Source organism: Garra rufa, chromosome 21, assembly GCF_049309525.1.
Source record: "Garra rufa chromosome 21, GarRuf1.0, whole genome shotgun sequence".
Lineage (NCBI taxonomy): Eukaryota > Metazoa > Chordata > Actinopteri > Cypriniformes > Cyprinidae > Garra > Garra rufa.
In genome coordinates this window covers 27,387,891-27,404,397 of record NC_133381.1, presented here as the reverse complement: position 1 = coordinate 27,404,397, position 16,507 = coordinate 27,387,891, and the positions used below count along the sequence as shown (strand labels likewise).

Sequence of the window (16,507 nt, the reverse complement as noted above, 5' to 3'; positions counted from 1 at the left end):
ATTTAGATAGACATGAGGAGTTCTGCAAGAATGTTTTATAGAGTGATCTGACTAAACTGGAACTTTTTGGACCTATGGATCAATGGTATGTCTGGTGCAAAAAAGGCAGAACTTATGAGCAGAAGAACACCATCTTCATCGTCAAACTTTGGGGTGGACCAGTCCTGTTAGAGGGGTGTTTTATTGTAGCAGTAAGTAGAAACCATGGCCGTATGAAGAATATCATGGATTCTTTGAAGTATCAGACCATTTTTCAGGCAAGAATTGTGATGCCTTTGGTGCAAAGACTAAAGCTGATGATCAGTGGACTTTCCTGAAGGGCCATCATCCCAAAGTATACATCCAAAAATGTATGCTTGGTTCAAGGATCAGACATTGAATGTACTTTAGTGGCCTGTTCAGTCTCCAGATTTAATTCTTGTTGAAAATATTTGGCTGAATTTGAAGAAAGAAGTGGCAAAGTGAAAACTATAGATTATGAGTGATCTGAAAGCTTTTACAGCCGAGGAATGGGCAAAGATTGCAGTAGAGAGGTGACGCTTCAAAGCACTAACAGGAGGCGTTTATTGGCGGTTTTAAAGAATAAATTCTGCATCAAATATGACTTTTAGGGATTGAATAATTTTGAACATGAACATTTGGAACCAATTAGATTTTTTTTAATTCATCAGCTTCTGTTTTCAGAATGACTCAAATGTGTATTTATACATTTCTCTAATAGTGTACTGATGCCTTTGTTGAGTTGCTTTTACAAAATTGTGTTCTCTGCTGGTCAATGGGGTTGAATATATATATATATAAATATATATATATATATATATATATAATTTTAAATATATATATATATATATATAATTAAATATATATATATATATAATTTTAAATAAATGCTTCATAATAACTCTTAAACTAAAATTGCTTGTGTGTAATGGATTAATAATTATATAAATCATATAAAATAACTATAAGTAATTATCATTAAAGCCAGACCATTGTTTTTCAAAATTTTATTTACTAATTATTTTTTTTACTAGTGACCTTTAATTTTCAAGAAACTAGGGGAGTGACTTTTTTGTGTCCAATGTCAGTTTTAGATCTTTAATCCAGAACATAACCTGCCCTGGAGCAGGTTAGCCGTGGAGTATAAGTTACTATGGCAATGAATGCTGCTAAAAGCCAAGCCACTTTCATGGTACCTAAAACCCAGGATTGGTGCAAACTAAACTGAAACTTACCTGGCTAGCCAGCTAATCTGGCTTCATGGTACAGGCCCCAGGTTATTCCGGGTGGAGCACAGGAATAAAAACAACAGTTCGAAACAGATAAACTGGCACCACCACATTGCACTCACAAAGGCGCTGAAGAATAATATTAAAATATTACTAAAATAAACAAAACGGTGAGAGGAGCGGCAGCCAAACGCGCCAGCGTACCCGACCCGACCGGAAAACGTTCTCTAGTGCACTTGCAAACCACAAGACTGTTTGTTTGTTTGTTTGTTTAAATGGATAGGATTAATCCAGAGTTAAAGAGTGGTGCATGGCAGCTGTCTGTATTTTTTTCAGTTACGATCATTATTTATATTTACCATAAATAATATATGAGTCTTTTCTTTGTGTATCAGGCATGAGGCTGCTGTGATTTACCTAACTGCTCCCATATGTTGGGCATGCTTTGATTCCAAATGATGAGCTTTATATTTTTTTTTACTTTACACAATCTGTTTTTAGCTGAAATACAGGATGGGGCAGGGACAGTTTAGCCAGACAGAAAAAAAAAGAGATAGAACAGAAAAGGAAAATTAATTATTCTTACTAACTCAATTTTCTCTTAAAGGGGTTGTGACTTATTTTAATATGTTCCTTAAGGTTCACATATAATGTTTTTTTTTTTTCTCTCTCCCACAAACAACTCGCATATTGGCAGAAAAAAATATTCTTTTTAACTCTCATTCTGCCCCTCTCTCTGAAATTATAGTTTTTTAAAGGAGCAGCTCCTTTAAAGGGCACCTATTATGCAAAATGCACTTTCACATGGTGTTTGGACATAAATATGTGTTGGCAGTGTGTGGACAACCACCCTACAACGATAAAAACCTACCCACTCCCTTTTTTTAATCCCCATTAAACCAAACCAGTCTCATTAGACCTGTCGTTTTGATTCTCAAAGCAGTGTGATGTCACATTGTTCCGGCCCCACCCATGGCTGATGACTGACAGTCCTACATAACCGTTGTTTCCGCCAAAAATCTATCAAGCAACCATTCTGAGACGTCCTGTTATATTATATATATATTTTCCACATGTTATAATAAATGATCTGTGGGGTATTTTGAGCTGAAACTTCACAGACACATTCTGGAGACACCCAAGACCTATATTACATCTTGTCAAAGACCACTGTTATGATTGGCATTGCAAATTAAATAATATTAATAAAATAAGCTCCCACACTGGAATCGAAGAAAAATAATGCCATATGTATTTGAAACATAAAGCATGTTGAATCACACTAACTTAAAAAAAAAATACATTGCATTAACAGTGCTTGCATTTTATTGCCTTGTATTTCCACAGCTTGCACTTTTATGTCCTAAAATTTAACATAGTTGTTTATTTAAGTTGTGAATATTTCAATTTAAAATATTTCACACACATTTTCATAATTAAAAATTCAATAATTCATATTCACCTTCCAGAATTCACTTCCAAAATATTCAATTTGTTTAAAAATATGATGTATAATATTTGACAGGCAAATTTCAGTCCATTTAGCGACTAGTATTAGCGCAAGTCATTCATTCACAAAACTGATTTGCAGGAATGGAGCAAGCTAAGTAGAAGTTCTGATTATCAGAGCCAGTATAAACATGCGGACACGCTGTTTGTGTTTTCGTTCAATTCAGCGTCTTTGCACTTTGCACTTGCACAACATAACTGTGGTTTATAACACCTGAGTTCAGTTTCTCTAGCCACACCCAGGCCTGATTACTGCCACACCTGTTCGCAATCAAGAAATTACTTAAATAGGACCTGCCTGACAAAGTGAAGTATACCAGAAGATCCTCAAAAGCTACACATCATGTTGAGTTCAAAAGAAATTCAGGAACAAATGAGCAAGAAAGTAATTGAGATTTATGTCCGGAAAAGGTTATAAAGCCATTTCTAAAGCTTTGGGACTCCCGCGAACCCTAGTGAGAGCCATTATCCACAAATGGCGAAAACATGGAACAGTGGTGAACCTTCCCAGGAGTGGCCAGTCAACCAAAATTACCCCAAAAGCGCAGCGACGACTCATCCAAGAGGTCACAAAAGACCCCACAACAACATCTAAAGAACTGCAGGCCTCTCTTGCCTCAGTTAAGGTCAGTGTTCATGACTCCACCATAAGAAAGAGACTGGGCAATAATGGCCTGCATGGCAGAGTTCCAAGACGAAAACCGCTGCTGAGCAAAAAGAACATAAAGGCTTGTCTCAGTTTTGCCAGAACACATCTTGATGATCCCCAAGACTTTTGGGAAAATACTCTGTGGACTGACGAGACAAAACTTGAACTTTTTGAAAGGTGTAAAAAAAACAGCATTTGCTGGTTAGGTATGTTTTGGTGCTGGGATGCTGGTTTTAGCTGGTTTATGCTGGTCCTTTGCTGGTTTATGCTGGTCCTTCGCTGGTTTATGCTGGTCCTTTGCTGGTCCTTATGCTGGTCCTTAGCTGGTCATGTTGCTGGTCAAGGACCAGCATAAACCAGCAAAGGACCAGCATAAACCAGCAAAGGACCAGCATAAACCAGCTAATACCAGCATCCCAGCACCATAAACATATAGCCTAGTCAAAGTCCTGACCTGAATCCTATTGAGATGCTGTGACATGACCTTAAAAAAGCAGTTCATGCTTGAAAACCCTTCAATGTGACTGAATTACATGCTCTCGTGTGTGAACAGGCAGCATCTGGGGTGGGAGGGGGTTGAGGCGGGAGCGGGTGCATCAGGCGCTTTTTCCACCTACCCCAGATGCTGCCTGTTCAAACACGAGAGCATGTCAGGGGAAGCGCGCAGAGTGGTAAAATAATAATTATTAGTGATTGCTTATTTAAATCAGTACATTATAATGAATGAAAATCCGACCGATTTCATCAGAGATTGTTTAGAGATGTGTCCAGTGTCAGTTAGTTATTCTTTTCAACGTATATGGGGCGTATACCCAGTTCTCCAGGCACCACTGCCAATGATCTAGAGTGGACAGTCCTACAAAGATATCAATACCACGATTAATTTTAACAGTATGCAACCACTTTATATCAGAATAAAAAGAGTTCAAAACCGCTTGGTGCATTGCTGAAAATTTTAACCGGAGAAAGCATTGACGCGCTATCGCACAAGGGACCGTCTGACAATTCAACTAACTGGGTTAAAATGTCCAATGTTTTAATAAAAATTACTTTTACCATTTAAAATAACACATGGTCAGATTGTAATGCTTGTATTGCTCATAGTGATTTACTGCAGGTGAGGGCAAATACCTCCCTTCATATATGTACAGTACACAATAATTTACATATAAAAGATCCCTGGAAAGGTTTTTTTTTAAAGTTCCAACAATATTTTGCTAGATACAACACTGACTTACTACAGGTTAGATTTTGCCAATATCTCTCTTACAGTATGTACAGTACACAAATATCGTTTTAAAAAGTACAGTAAAAGTTTTTTTTTTTACACAGGTCATAGTATGTTGTTAGTTACAAGACTTACTTTGTGCAAAATTTTGCCAAAATCTGCCTTACTGTATGTACCATTCACAATTATTTAAAACAACAAAAATCTGTAAGACCCCACAATGGACTGTTTATGTTCCAAAGGCTGTAGTATAAAATATTGATGTACTTTATGTACAGTAAGGGAGGTATTAGCAAACATTCAAACATCAAAAATCAGCATATAAATCTTAACAATGGTGACATTCAAAAGCTTCATGCTGCAATGCATGCTGGGTACCAGCAGAGTACAAAACTCACCCATGACTCCCAGTATGCATTACTGCATGAATAAATTATGCTGCTGAATTGTCCACTTATTTTCTTTCATTCTTACGTTTTGCTTTTTTAGTTTTAGTAGCATGTTTTGTGATGTTCAGAGTTGATCTATTTATTTTATTGATTGCCACCGTTGTTGAGATTCACACGCTGATTCTTGATGTCCACTGATTTTCTTTCATTCTTACTTTTTGCTTTTTTTTTTTGTTTATTTTTAAGAGTGTAGGCTCATTGAAATATGTGCCTCTATATACATTTCTGCAAACCTGAAAGACATACCTATATGTACAAATAACTGCAGTTTCCAGTTGAAATTAATGCTAGATGAATAAACTTTTATTCCTTTTCACACATACTATAATTTACACACAGTTTTGATTAATAAAGCCTAATTGTCAGACTATTACTACTGCAGAATATTATACTATGGCTTCAAAACAATTTTGACATCCTGCGTGATTTAAAAATGTATAAGTTTACCTCAACATCATGGCAATCAGGATTTGCTGTAGTTGGGCTCTTGACCCTTGACTTTTCAATATTAGATTTTTTTTCTGGTTGTTGTAATTGTGTTTGTAAAGCATGTTATAGCAAGAAAAATCAGATATTGTTTTTGGTTAATTTTTAAAAATGATGTAATCATCATCTAATGGCCTGATTTACTGATCTTGTTCAGTGGCTAATCTATAATGACATGCTTTTTTATTAGTTGTTTTTTACAATAGCTGTGTGACACTAGAAAATTACAAACTATTATGAAAGTTTTTCTCATGCACAAAACCATTAATATTACGGCATTATTTAGATACACACAAACATCAAGAATCAGCATATAAATCTCAACAATGGTGACATTTAAAAGCTTTATGCTGCAATGCATGCTGGGTACAAAACTCATCCTTGTCTCCCAGTATGCAATACTGAATGAATAAATTATGCTGCTGAATTGTCCACTTATTTTCTTTCATTCTTACTTTTTGCTTTTTTTGTTTTAGTAGCATGTTTTGTGATGTTCAGAGTTGATCTATTTATTTTATTGATTGCCACCGTTGTTGAGATTCACAAGCTAATTATTGATGTCTGTGTTTAATAGCATGCCAGACCCTTTTTTGTTATGAATGTATGTGATCTTTCATTATACCCTGCTCTTGCATTCATATGGTAATACAGTATTGCTTAGATAAGAGAATAAGAGAAGAAATACAGAATATATGAACCTGGTGTTTAATGATGATTACATCATTAGCAAAACACAATCACCAATATAGCAAATTGTGACTTGGTCGTGTTTTACCACAACAGATACAGATGCTGTTACCGCAACCAAAAAAAAGTTATCGTTAAAAAGGCAAGGTTCAATAGCCCAACTAAAGCAAAAACTGATCTCCATCATGGTAGTGTCAAAAAAAAAAATCTAAACATCTGTTAATTCTCAATAAGCACAGTCTTACAGAAATAGCATCAGTCTGGTTAATAATGTGAAGCTTGTAGTGCTGTTTTAGATGTTTAATCAGATTTAAATGTCTTTTATTTCACTTGATTTAATCTAAGGATGTGGCTGAAGTCAGTTGTAGTTCTTGTGTTTCTTTTTCATTCACTGATTCTGTTTGTTAACAGCAGGTGTTCATCACTAATGCAGAATCATCACTTAAATAATCACATAATTATCTCTCATTAACTTCAGCACTGCTTTAGTGGTACTCGAACACTCTTTAGTGTGGACAAGTTATCTCCCTATAAGTGTACATTTGAAACTAAGGATTTTGTTGTGGGGTTTAAAGGGTTAGAGTGTAATTAAAAAGTGTGACAAACGGCGACAAACTGTAGAAAAACAGTTACTTACTGGCAACTATGCTGCCAGTAAATTTCTGTTATTTCAAAGATGTAAAACGTAACAGCCAGATTAACTAAATGGAAAAAAGTTATTTTCACTGAAATATTACTGAAAGTCCACAGAAAACAGTTATGCAAAGTCATGAACCGTTAAGGAGAGTAAATATTTAACTCAACTGTTTATTTAAAGTAGGCAGAGAGCTGAAACCATATAGTTGCGCACAAATTCAAGATAATTTGCGATTCATAGATTTCACATCTGAAAGAGATGTGCGTTTTCATATGTGCATTTTCTGTACGTATGTTCATTTACACACGTATGCATATTTGAGAGATGATCGTAAGATAAAATTTAGGATGGTTTCTGCGCAACATTTTATAAATGAGGTCTTCACAGTTTTATGCAAAAAAATATTCCTTCTCAGTGGACTCATCAGTGCGAAGTTAATTTCCATGGTCAAATTACGTTAAAATGCTGTAAAAATTAAGAGCTGTAAATTAAAGGAACCGTATGTAGAATTGTGGCCAAAACTGGTACTGCAATCACTTTCAAAATACTGTAGAACGGTGTATCCCTGACTCGAGGTTGCCAGCTAAGCTGCAGGATCCAGCAGGAACGTAGGCTGCTACAAGGAGCTTCCAATGGCAAGTGACGAGTCCTACACAGTAATTTTTTTTTCTGTTAATTATATTTATGCTTCACAAGAGATGTTTTGCAAAGTAATTATGTATCGCAAAAATTTACTAATGGCGATTAGCCAAATATTTCGTAAAGATGTACTGTAATACCACATTTCAGTCAGAACATAGATTGTTTTCATACCCTGCTAGTGGTGCGATATAAAGCTTTTTATGAACGCATTTAGCATGGGCGACCGTGGAAAATCCACTGTGTACAGAAGCACGGGGCTTTTAGTCTATACCAACAAACATGGTAGAATATAGCATCCAAAAGTCAAGGGTCAATTCCATGCCAAGGGAAATTTCCACGTCCATAACGCTAAATTATGTGATGTGAAAGATTACATGACATTCTGCTATTCAAAGGCATCTCCTATACAAATCCTTGTTTTATTTCGGACTTTGTCACAACGTATTTCGGACTCATAATGAGGTCTTTTAGGTTTCGTAACATTATACATGTTTTATCTGACACATTTGTAGCTGCAGCTGTAACTAGAGCAGAGCTGGCAACCCGGATGACGAAACTCTACTGTCTTCGTGATTAGTAGATAGCTGGAGGGTGGCGCCTCATGCCAAAACACAACATGAAAACATCAACATCAGTTGAGGGCTGCAACTTTCACTTTTAAATGACAATATCCTGGCCAGACCACTGTTGTCAGTGATATAAGTATTTGAAATGAACATGATTTCTTAATGTTTAGTGACATGTCAGGGCCATTTTATGATTAACTGAAATAAATTTCTTACATACGGTTCCTTTAACGTTTGAGAGCTGTAAATTAACAGTACCTTACTGGCAACCCTGATGCCAGTAAATTACTGTTATTTAACAGCACAATTTTTTGAAACTGCCGTGAAACAAGCAGTAAGGTATGTAATCACGGTGTTGCAGAAATGTATGTAGAGTATATTTCCAATGAGCCTGGGTTGTTATAAACTGCCCTCTTGTTCCTGGCACTGGGATCCTTCTGAAGTCTATACAGAGAAGCAAACATGCTATTTAAACAGGAACATAGTTTTACTTGTCTGCTTATTCTGTTGTCAACAGATTTGTAAGGAGCACACATTGGCCCAACTATGGAATTCAACAGTGTGAGGTGAAAGTTGTATAATGCGTATTTTACTTGCACTTCAGTAAAGTTTATTTAATTTTGTTAGGATTCAGTTTTAATTTGATTCTAACTGTTGATTCTAATGTCATGATCACAAATTCGCTAGTCTGAGAGTGCAAGGTTAACCATTACATTTAAGTCGGCCACCTACTGCTTGCTCATAACAAAAAGTGTTCTTTGTTTGGTCACTTCAATACAACTTGCCAAGTCAGTGATAAACAGAAATCAGAAGGTCTCAAGTGCCTGTTGCTCCATTTATTCATGAGCCTTCAATATGTTCTATACTGAAAACAAGCCTCCACATAATCTACTAGTCATAATGATTTCAGGAGAGTTCAGAATATTTCAAATGTTAATTTTGTAAGGTAAGAATGTATCAGGCCAATTACATAAAACAATAAGAATTCAATTCAGCAAATGAACGCCAGTGGGTGAGGCCACCTAAATAGACTCCTTAAAGCCTTATTTTCTGATCAACTGATGTACTACAGGTGTTGCAAACTACCTGACGTTACAAATTATATTTTAAATTACTGTGACACTGATTGCACATAGTTAGCCCCTTGAATTTTCCACTTATATATTATTAATTATGGTTATGGATTCCTTGAAAGAATTAAGAAGTACATTTAAACATATTTGATGGCATAAACCTGACCACTAGAATAGCTGGCAGATACTAACCACTAATTCAGAGAAGCGGGCATGCAGTTCTTCCTCCGGAGGCATGGGGGCACTGAACTCTAGCAGTTGCAGCGGTACACTGTCCTTCAGATTGATCTCAGGGGGTTCACTGCTGCTGAAGCAGCACAGGAAGCCCAGGGTGGGCCGTGTGCGCTTCCGGGGAGGCATCCTCTCCAATCCGGAGGGGCCGACAGCCAGCAGGGCGAAGAGTCTGCTATCTAGGGGGCATGATCTGAAAGAGAAAAAGGAACCAATTAGGATTTTATAAAAACCAGACAAGACAACTGCATGTGTACATAATCATTTATTACAAACTAAATGGTTTTAAATCTACTGAAAAACTTTAAATGGATAATTCACCAAAAAATGAACATTTTGTCATCAAACCTGTATCAATTTCTTCCTTCTGTTGAACACATAAGATATTTTGGAGAATGTTGGTACCCAAACAGCTGCTGTAAGCCACTGACTTCCATTTTTTTTCCCATACTATGGAAGTAAATGGCTACCAGCAACAGAAGAAAGAAACTCATACAGGTTTAGAACAACTTAATTGTGAGTAAATGATAACATAATTTTTATTTTTACAGGTCCTTTTCAAAAAATGTGCATATTGTGATAAAGTTAATTATTTTCTGTAATGTACTGATAAACATTAGACTTTCATATATTTTAGATTCATTACACACATTTGAAAGTAGTTCTAGCCTTTTATTGTTTTAATATTGATGATTTTGGCATACAGCTCATGAAAACCCAAAATTCCTATCTCAAAAAATTAGCATATTTCATCTGACCAATAAAAGAAAAGTGTTTTTAATACTAAAAAAAGTCAACCTTCAAATAATTATGTTCAGTTATGCGCTCAATACTTGGTCGGGAATCCTATTGCAGAAATGACTACTTCAATGCGGCGTGGCATGGAGGCAATCAGCCTGTGGCACTGCTGAGGTGTTATGGAGGCCCAGGATGCTTTGATAGCGGCCTTAAGCTCATCCAGAGTGTTGGGTCTTGCGTCTCTCAACTTTCTCTTCACAATATCCCACAGATTCTCTATGGGGTTCAGGTCAGGAGAGTTGGCAGGCCAATTGAGCACAGTAATACCATGGTCAGTAAACCATTTACCAGTGGTTTTGGCACTGTGAGCAGGTGCCAGGTCGTGCTGAAAAATGAAATCTTCATCTCCATAAAGCTTTTCAGCAGATGCAAGCATGAAGTGCTCCAAAATCTCCTGATAGTTAGCTGCATTGACCCTGCCCTTGATAAAACACAGTGGTCCAAAGTACTTTTTTCGGATGAAAGCAAATTTTGCATGTCATTCGGAAATCAAGGTGCCAGAGTCTGGAGGAAGACTGGGGAGAGGGAAATGCCAAAATGCCTGAAGTCCAGTGTCAAGTACCCACAGTCAGTGATGGTCTGGGGTGCCATGTCAGCTGCTGGTGTTGGTCCACTGTGTTTTATCAAGGGCAGGGTCAATGCAGCTAGCTATCAGGAGATTTTGGAGCACTTCATGCTTCCATCTGCTGAAAAGCTATATGGAGATGAAGATTTAATTTTTCAGCACGACCTGGCACCTGCTCACAGTGCCAAAACCACTGGTAAATGGTTTACTGACCATGGTATTACTGTGTATTACAATAAAAGGCTAGAACTACTTTCAAATGTGTGTAATGAATCTAAAATATATGAAAATCTAATGTTTATCAGTACATTACAGAAAATAATGAACTTTATCACAATATGCTATTTTTTTGAAAAGGACCTGTATTGTCTTCTGTGAACTGTACCTTTAAGACAAACTCAATAAAGAAACTGAATAAATGTGTCAACCACAGAATTTTTTTTTAAACCCTCAGTACTCCCCGATATGGTGTTCTCTAAATTGATGTACATCACTGATGTTGAAGTTAAAGCAGTTTTACATCAGCCTGACAGCTTTAATTGCTCAACATCAGAATGGGGACATCAGTGAAAGACAGAGGATACAGGCTGAGCCCTTCAGCTGTGTGAAGTAGCCATGAAGGAGCTGGGTTTCTGAAAAGCAACAGCTCTCATCACTCTCCAGAACTTCTTCGGTCCATGTGGGTACAGAGAATGGAACCGCCTGGCACCTCTCTGGATGTGCTGGCATAACCCCCAGGGCAGTTACAAAGACTTCTCTGTTTTCAGGCTACAATGTTCACCAATGGCAAAAGAAAAGGAAAGTGAGGGAGAAGAGGTGGCTGTACCCATCACACTCACCGGAACAGAGAAAACACAAAAGGGAAATAAGCCCAGCGTTCCTAAACTCTCTGCTCTAACAAGTAAGTCAGAATAGCAGTGGTTTCCATTACGTTTACCAAAAAATTGTGACAAGGAAATTAAACTGTCAGCCTTGCTTATTTCCGATATCAAACCCTACAAGTGCAAGTGTTTGCTACAAAATAGTTAATATCAGAATGGTGTAAATTTATATGGTAGCTGGATTAGGTTTCTGCTTAGTGTTGGGCGATATGCACAATTTTCATATCGTCAGCCTGTGAGATCTCCGATACACAATACTATCATGCTAATTTATTTAATGACATGTAAATATGTCAGTATGTAATAAATTCCTTATTCTAAGTTGTGCGTGTACAGAGCATAGACAAAATAGAGATAGACGCCACATTGGCTGCTGGAAACGAGAAATGCGGCCGCCATCTTGGACTGGGCATACTCTGGAATTGATTACATCGCGTAGCAGCAGCAGTAGTGAGAGAACATGCCTGAACACTGTAGGATACTGTAGGTGTGTGAGCGAGAGAGAATGAAATACTCCAAGTAGACTCTAATGTAATATTCATATAGTGTTTCTTCAACTCATTAAAATACCTTTACCGTCACTATCTGTTTCTGCTTCTCTATCATATTTATAGTGTGTGATTTGCAAAATTCCTATCATAGCCTACACCTCATATGGTTATGGTTGCGCTTTTGTCCAAAGTGACATAAATACAAAACAATATAATACTTAAATTTAACAGGGAACAGATTGAGATGTTGGTCAGATTATAGCTAATAAGGAGAATAGCAAACATGAACAACGTCAATTCAGTCAATAGCATACTGAAATAAAAAAATGAAAAAGAGGGAAAACAGCAATAATAAACAATGTCAATTCAAGCAAAATATTAGTGATGTGACGTTTGACACCGAAGCTTCGAAGTTTGTATCAAAAAAACGAAACATCTCACAGTGAAGCACTGTACCGGAGCTTGATTTGTTTTGCCATAACCACGTGACTGCTTCATATTCTGATTCAAATAACGCGTTTCAAGTGTCATTCGCTTTTTGTTAAGAATAAATCATAATACGAATAAATATGTACATGTGTAGTTTTGTGCATGTTAAATTTGTAGTTATCCTTGCTTCACAAGCACTTCTAATTAATAATAATATTAGTCCTAACCCTAATTTAACAGTTAATTTACTTTGAATTTATATGCCTACATAAACCATGCTTATACTTTTAGAATTTTACAAAAAGTTTATTTACAGATTAATTCAAGTAAAATGACATTTTATTTCTGACAGTTTTCGTAGCACAAATTGATGTATTTGATGAAACTGTCCAAAATCGCTTTGAGATCTGGGACGCAAAGGCAACTTTTTCCACCTTTGACCACAAGATGTCACTAGTGTGCAACGTGTTGAAAAGCTTCGCGTAATGAACCTTTTTACAATACAGTTGAGGGGAATAGGGTTGTCACGATACCATAAAAATGACTTACGATACTATACCAGCTGAAGTATCACGATACCAAGTAGTATCGCGATACCATGCAGTATTTTGTTCATTTAAAATTCTATTCTACAAAATGAATCAAAGTTTCATAAATAAAAAGATGTAAATGAAAACAGACAACATTTTTTTTCTCTGAATACTTTACATTTATGTGAATGAATGACTGGCTATTGTTTTCCATGAAATCATGTCAACATAACTCATCTTAGCAATGCGCAGAAGCTGCATGAAGTGACATTTAGATGTGGTATTTATACATTTAGACTTTATTTATAATTGCATAAATAATAGATTACAGACTAATGTTTTAAATACAAAACTCTGAATATAGAAATATTATGGGAAAGAATGTAATATGATGAGAAACTTAAACCCGTCAGCAGGTGGCAGCAGTGTTTGTGATTGAATCACTGAGTCGTTCAAACGATTCTTTCAAAACAGCTGAATCATTCAGGAGTGAATCAAATGACTGTTTTTATGAATGGCTTAGTGAATCAGTGATTCGCCCAAACCAACGCAGATATGGATTCGAATACAGAAACGAAACAAAAACATCTTGCTGAACTGTCAGGAGCATTTTTGCTCGCATATCTTGAAAGTAAGCAGCTTATATATTAAAACATTAATTTATAATATATAAAATATATATAATGATTAATAAGAACCAAGTGGAAAGCAGCTAGTATGTTAATGAATGGAATTGCATTCGTGATCAACGATCCTTCCAGAAACTAATTATTTCACCTGTTCTAAAAGTGGGCAAAGGAATGAAAATACGAAAAAACTATAAATATGTTGAATAAGTGAACTGCTGTTTTTTTTAAATAACATCAGACGGTCTGAATCAGACCCTCTCTTCTGATAAACTGCAGCGTGAACAACGACGTGCGCGTGCACCTTCTCATTTCAAACTGAACTGAAGCGTCGGGAAACACTGGATACCATATGAAGCTTAGAGACAGCCTGTACTACACAAAGCACAGCAGAAAGACATTTGGTGTGCTGGCGTGCATGTTCAAATGAACGTTTTAAACAGTGTTCCTGCCGTGCATACGATACTACCGTTTCAAAAATGCAATGGCACCGCGGGTATTTTTAAGCTTTAGTATCGCGATACTACCGTAGTACCGGTATACCGTGCAACCCTAGAGGGGAAAGCCTCAGTGCTTCGAAAAGCTTCATTTTCCCATCACTACAAAATATAATAACAGCATGGTAAGACTACATTAAGGAGAATATCAGTAATGAACAACAATGTCAAATTAATAAACAGCCAAATGAAAATAGAATAAAACTATACAAACCATAACGCATTAGAAGTGCTTAATGAACTAAGTCCATGTTGTAAGTCTTTAGACCCTCTTAAAAGACCCAATACTATCACAGGAATGGAGATATTCATTATATTACTGTTAAGCTCACTATCAATATTAAAATATGCCAAACCACGTGTCATGTATCACAGCTATATTTATGACCTTTGCAGCAAAAAAAAAAAAAAAAAAAAAAACGCGTGAAAATCAGTTCGGTATTCCCTGAGGTATGATTAATTAAATGCGTTGACAGCTCGTTACACCTGCCAAACAGATTACACTGAATGGAGCGGGTGACCGGTCCAAGATGGCAGCCCCACGTCTCGTCAGCGCCAGTAGGGAGTATCGGTCGATGGGGCGTCTACTCTCTATATATGTCTATGGTACAGAGCGCTGACGGTAGTTCTGTTGGATAGGTTTAAGTTTACTTTCGGTTTCATTCTCTGCTATCTCAGGGAGTGATAAATGTGCTTGCGTGAATGCAAATGAATGTGTCTTTCTATACCCGTCATATTTCGATAATGTTACCGCTGTATGTCTGATCTTTTTCATCAGTTCATGTTGTAGTTCAGTTCATATAGAATGAGGAGAAACGGTGTAATTCACGTGCGTATGTTTAGCGCCATTTTATCGTAATTCTAGTTAACGTATACAGATGTTACTGAGGTGAATGTTTATGTTTACTATATGCAGACGAATTCTCATATATCAAATTTAATTCAGCCTAAACCACATTTTACTACCTCTGTTATCCTAATGACTGTCTACACTTAATCTATGTACACTGTATGATGAATAAATCTCTTACCCATTTTCACTGCACACATCTGCAGCGCTATCTACTCTATGCTTGTGTTTATACCGCGGCAAGTTTCTGAGGCAGAAGCGACTCTCCGCGCTGCATCGCTAAAGTTAGGTGCATTTTTGACGCATAATAATAATCGTCTTACTATCGTCAAAGGCATCAGCAACAGGCGATATCTTTGACTATCGTCGATACACGATACTATCGTCTATCGGCACAACCCTATTTCTGCTATATCAAGATTGCTTTTCTAGCAAAGATTTTTGAGAATGAAGAATTGGTATTATCCAGATTAATTCATTTACAAAAAAAAAAAAAAAAAAACAACAACTTGACTTTCAACAGTTTGGTTCCACTCATGCACACAGAGCATCATACTATTAATACTAATGCTCCTAATATACATTTTGCCTAAACTTTGCTGTTGGAATTGAATATGATATGATGAGTAAATAATACAAATAAAAAATAAATTAAATGAATAAAATCTCATCATATAGATTGTCACTGGTTACATAGAATAAACAAATGTAACCAGCAAACCTTTTTTTAAACTTTAAAGCAACATTATAAATATATAAACACAGCAAAGAGAAATGTTACTTTAAGCTTTAACACTGGGATAAATGTAGTATCTACTTTAAAAATTTACTGTGATTATGTCAAGTCTCAGATGCTTGTGAGGAGGGGCAGGAAATATATTTCTGAGGCAAGTGAAGTTACTGTCTGAATGTAGAGCATTCTAAACCAGATGCATTATAAGATTCCATTAAATTAAAAATGCTGTATCTTGTAAATGACCTCTAATGAATACATTACAGTTGTTTCATTGATGATATTGAAAACACCACTCATATAAATGCAGGTACGAATGTGTGGACACACTGGAAAACAAACAAACAAACAAACGTAATTTGTGTATACATCGATGCATAATAATGTTCATGCTGTCTTCTATTCATTTTTGCCTCAGGGAAGGGCACACTGGGTAACCTGTGTTTTCTCTTAAGAGACTATACGAAAGACAGAGAGAATCAGACAGACAGAGATGGAAAGGGGGAAGGGGGATGGGGGATGGCTGTTGCCATTTCTCATTCAGCCCATGACCACATCACATTATCCTGTGTGCTGCTGAAAGTAGGTCAGTGGAGGAGAGAGGGAGGAACCTTTCCTTCTCACACACACTGCTCAACTGGTTTCTATATCTTGCATTACTTTTTCTTGCTTGTGTGATCAGCAGCGTCTGTCTTAGGCAGATTTGTTTGCAAAATCATAC

The 16,507-nt window shown here is 36.5% G+C and overlaps 1 protein-coding gene across 1 annotated transcript in view; it reads right to left on the bottom strand.

The window, feature by feature from the left end:
* The window catches only part of LOC141295370 (disheveled-associated activator of morphogenesis 2-like), a 111,947-nt gene that overhangs the window by 33,831 nt on the left and 61,609 nt on the right, over positions 1 to 16,507 (bottom strand). Inside the window, exon 2 of the mRNA XM_073826579.1 lies at positions 9,348 to 9,579. Coding sequence (XP_073682680.1) covers positions 9,348 to 9,515 — 168 coding nt within the window. The 5' untranslated portion in view covers positions 9,516 to 9,579. The remainder of the gene's footprint in view (positions 1 to 9,347; positions 9,580 to 16,507) is intronic.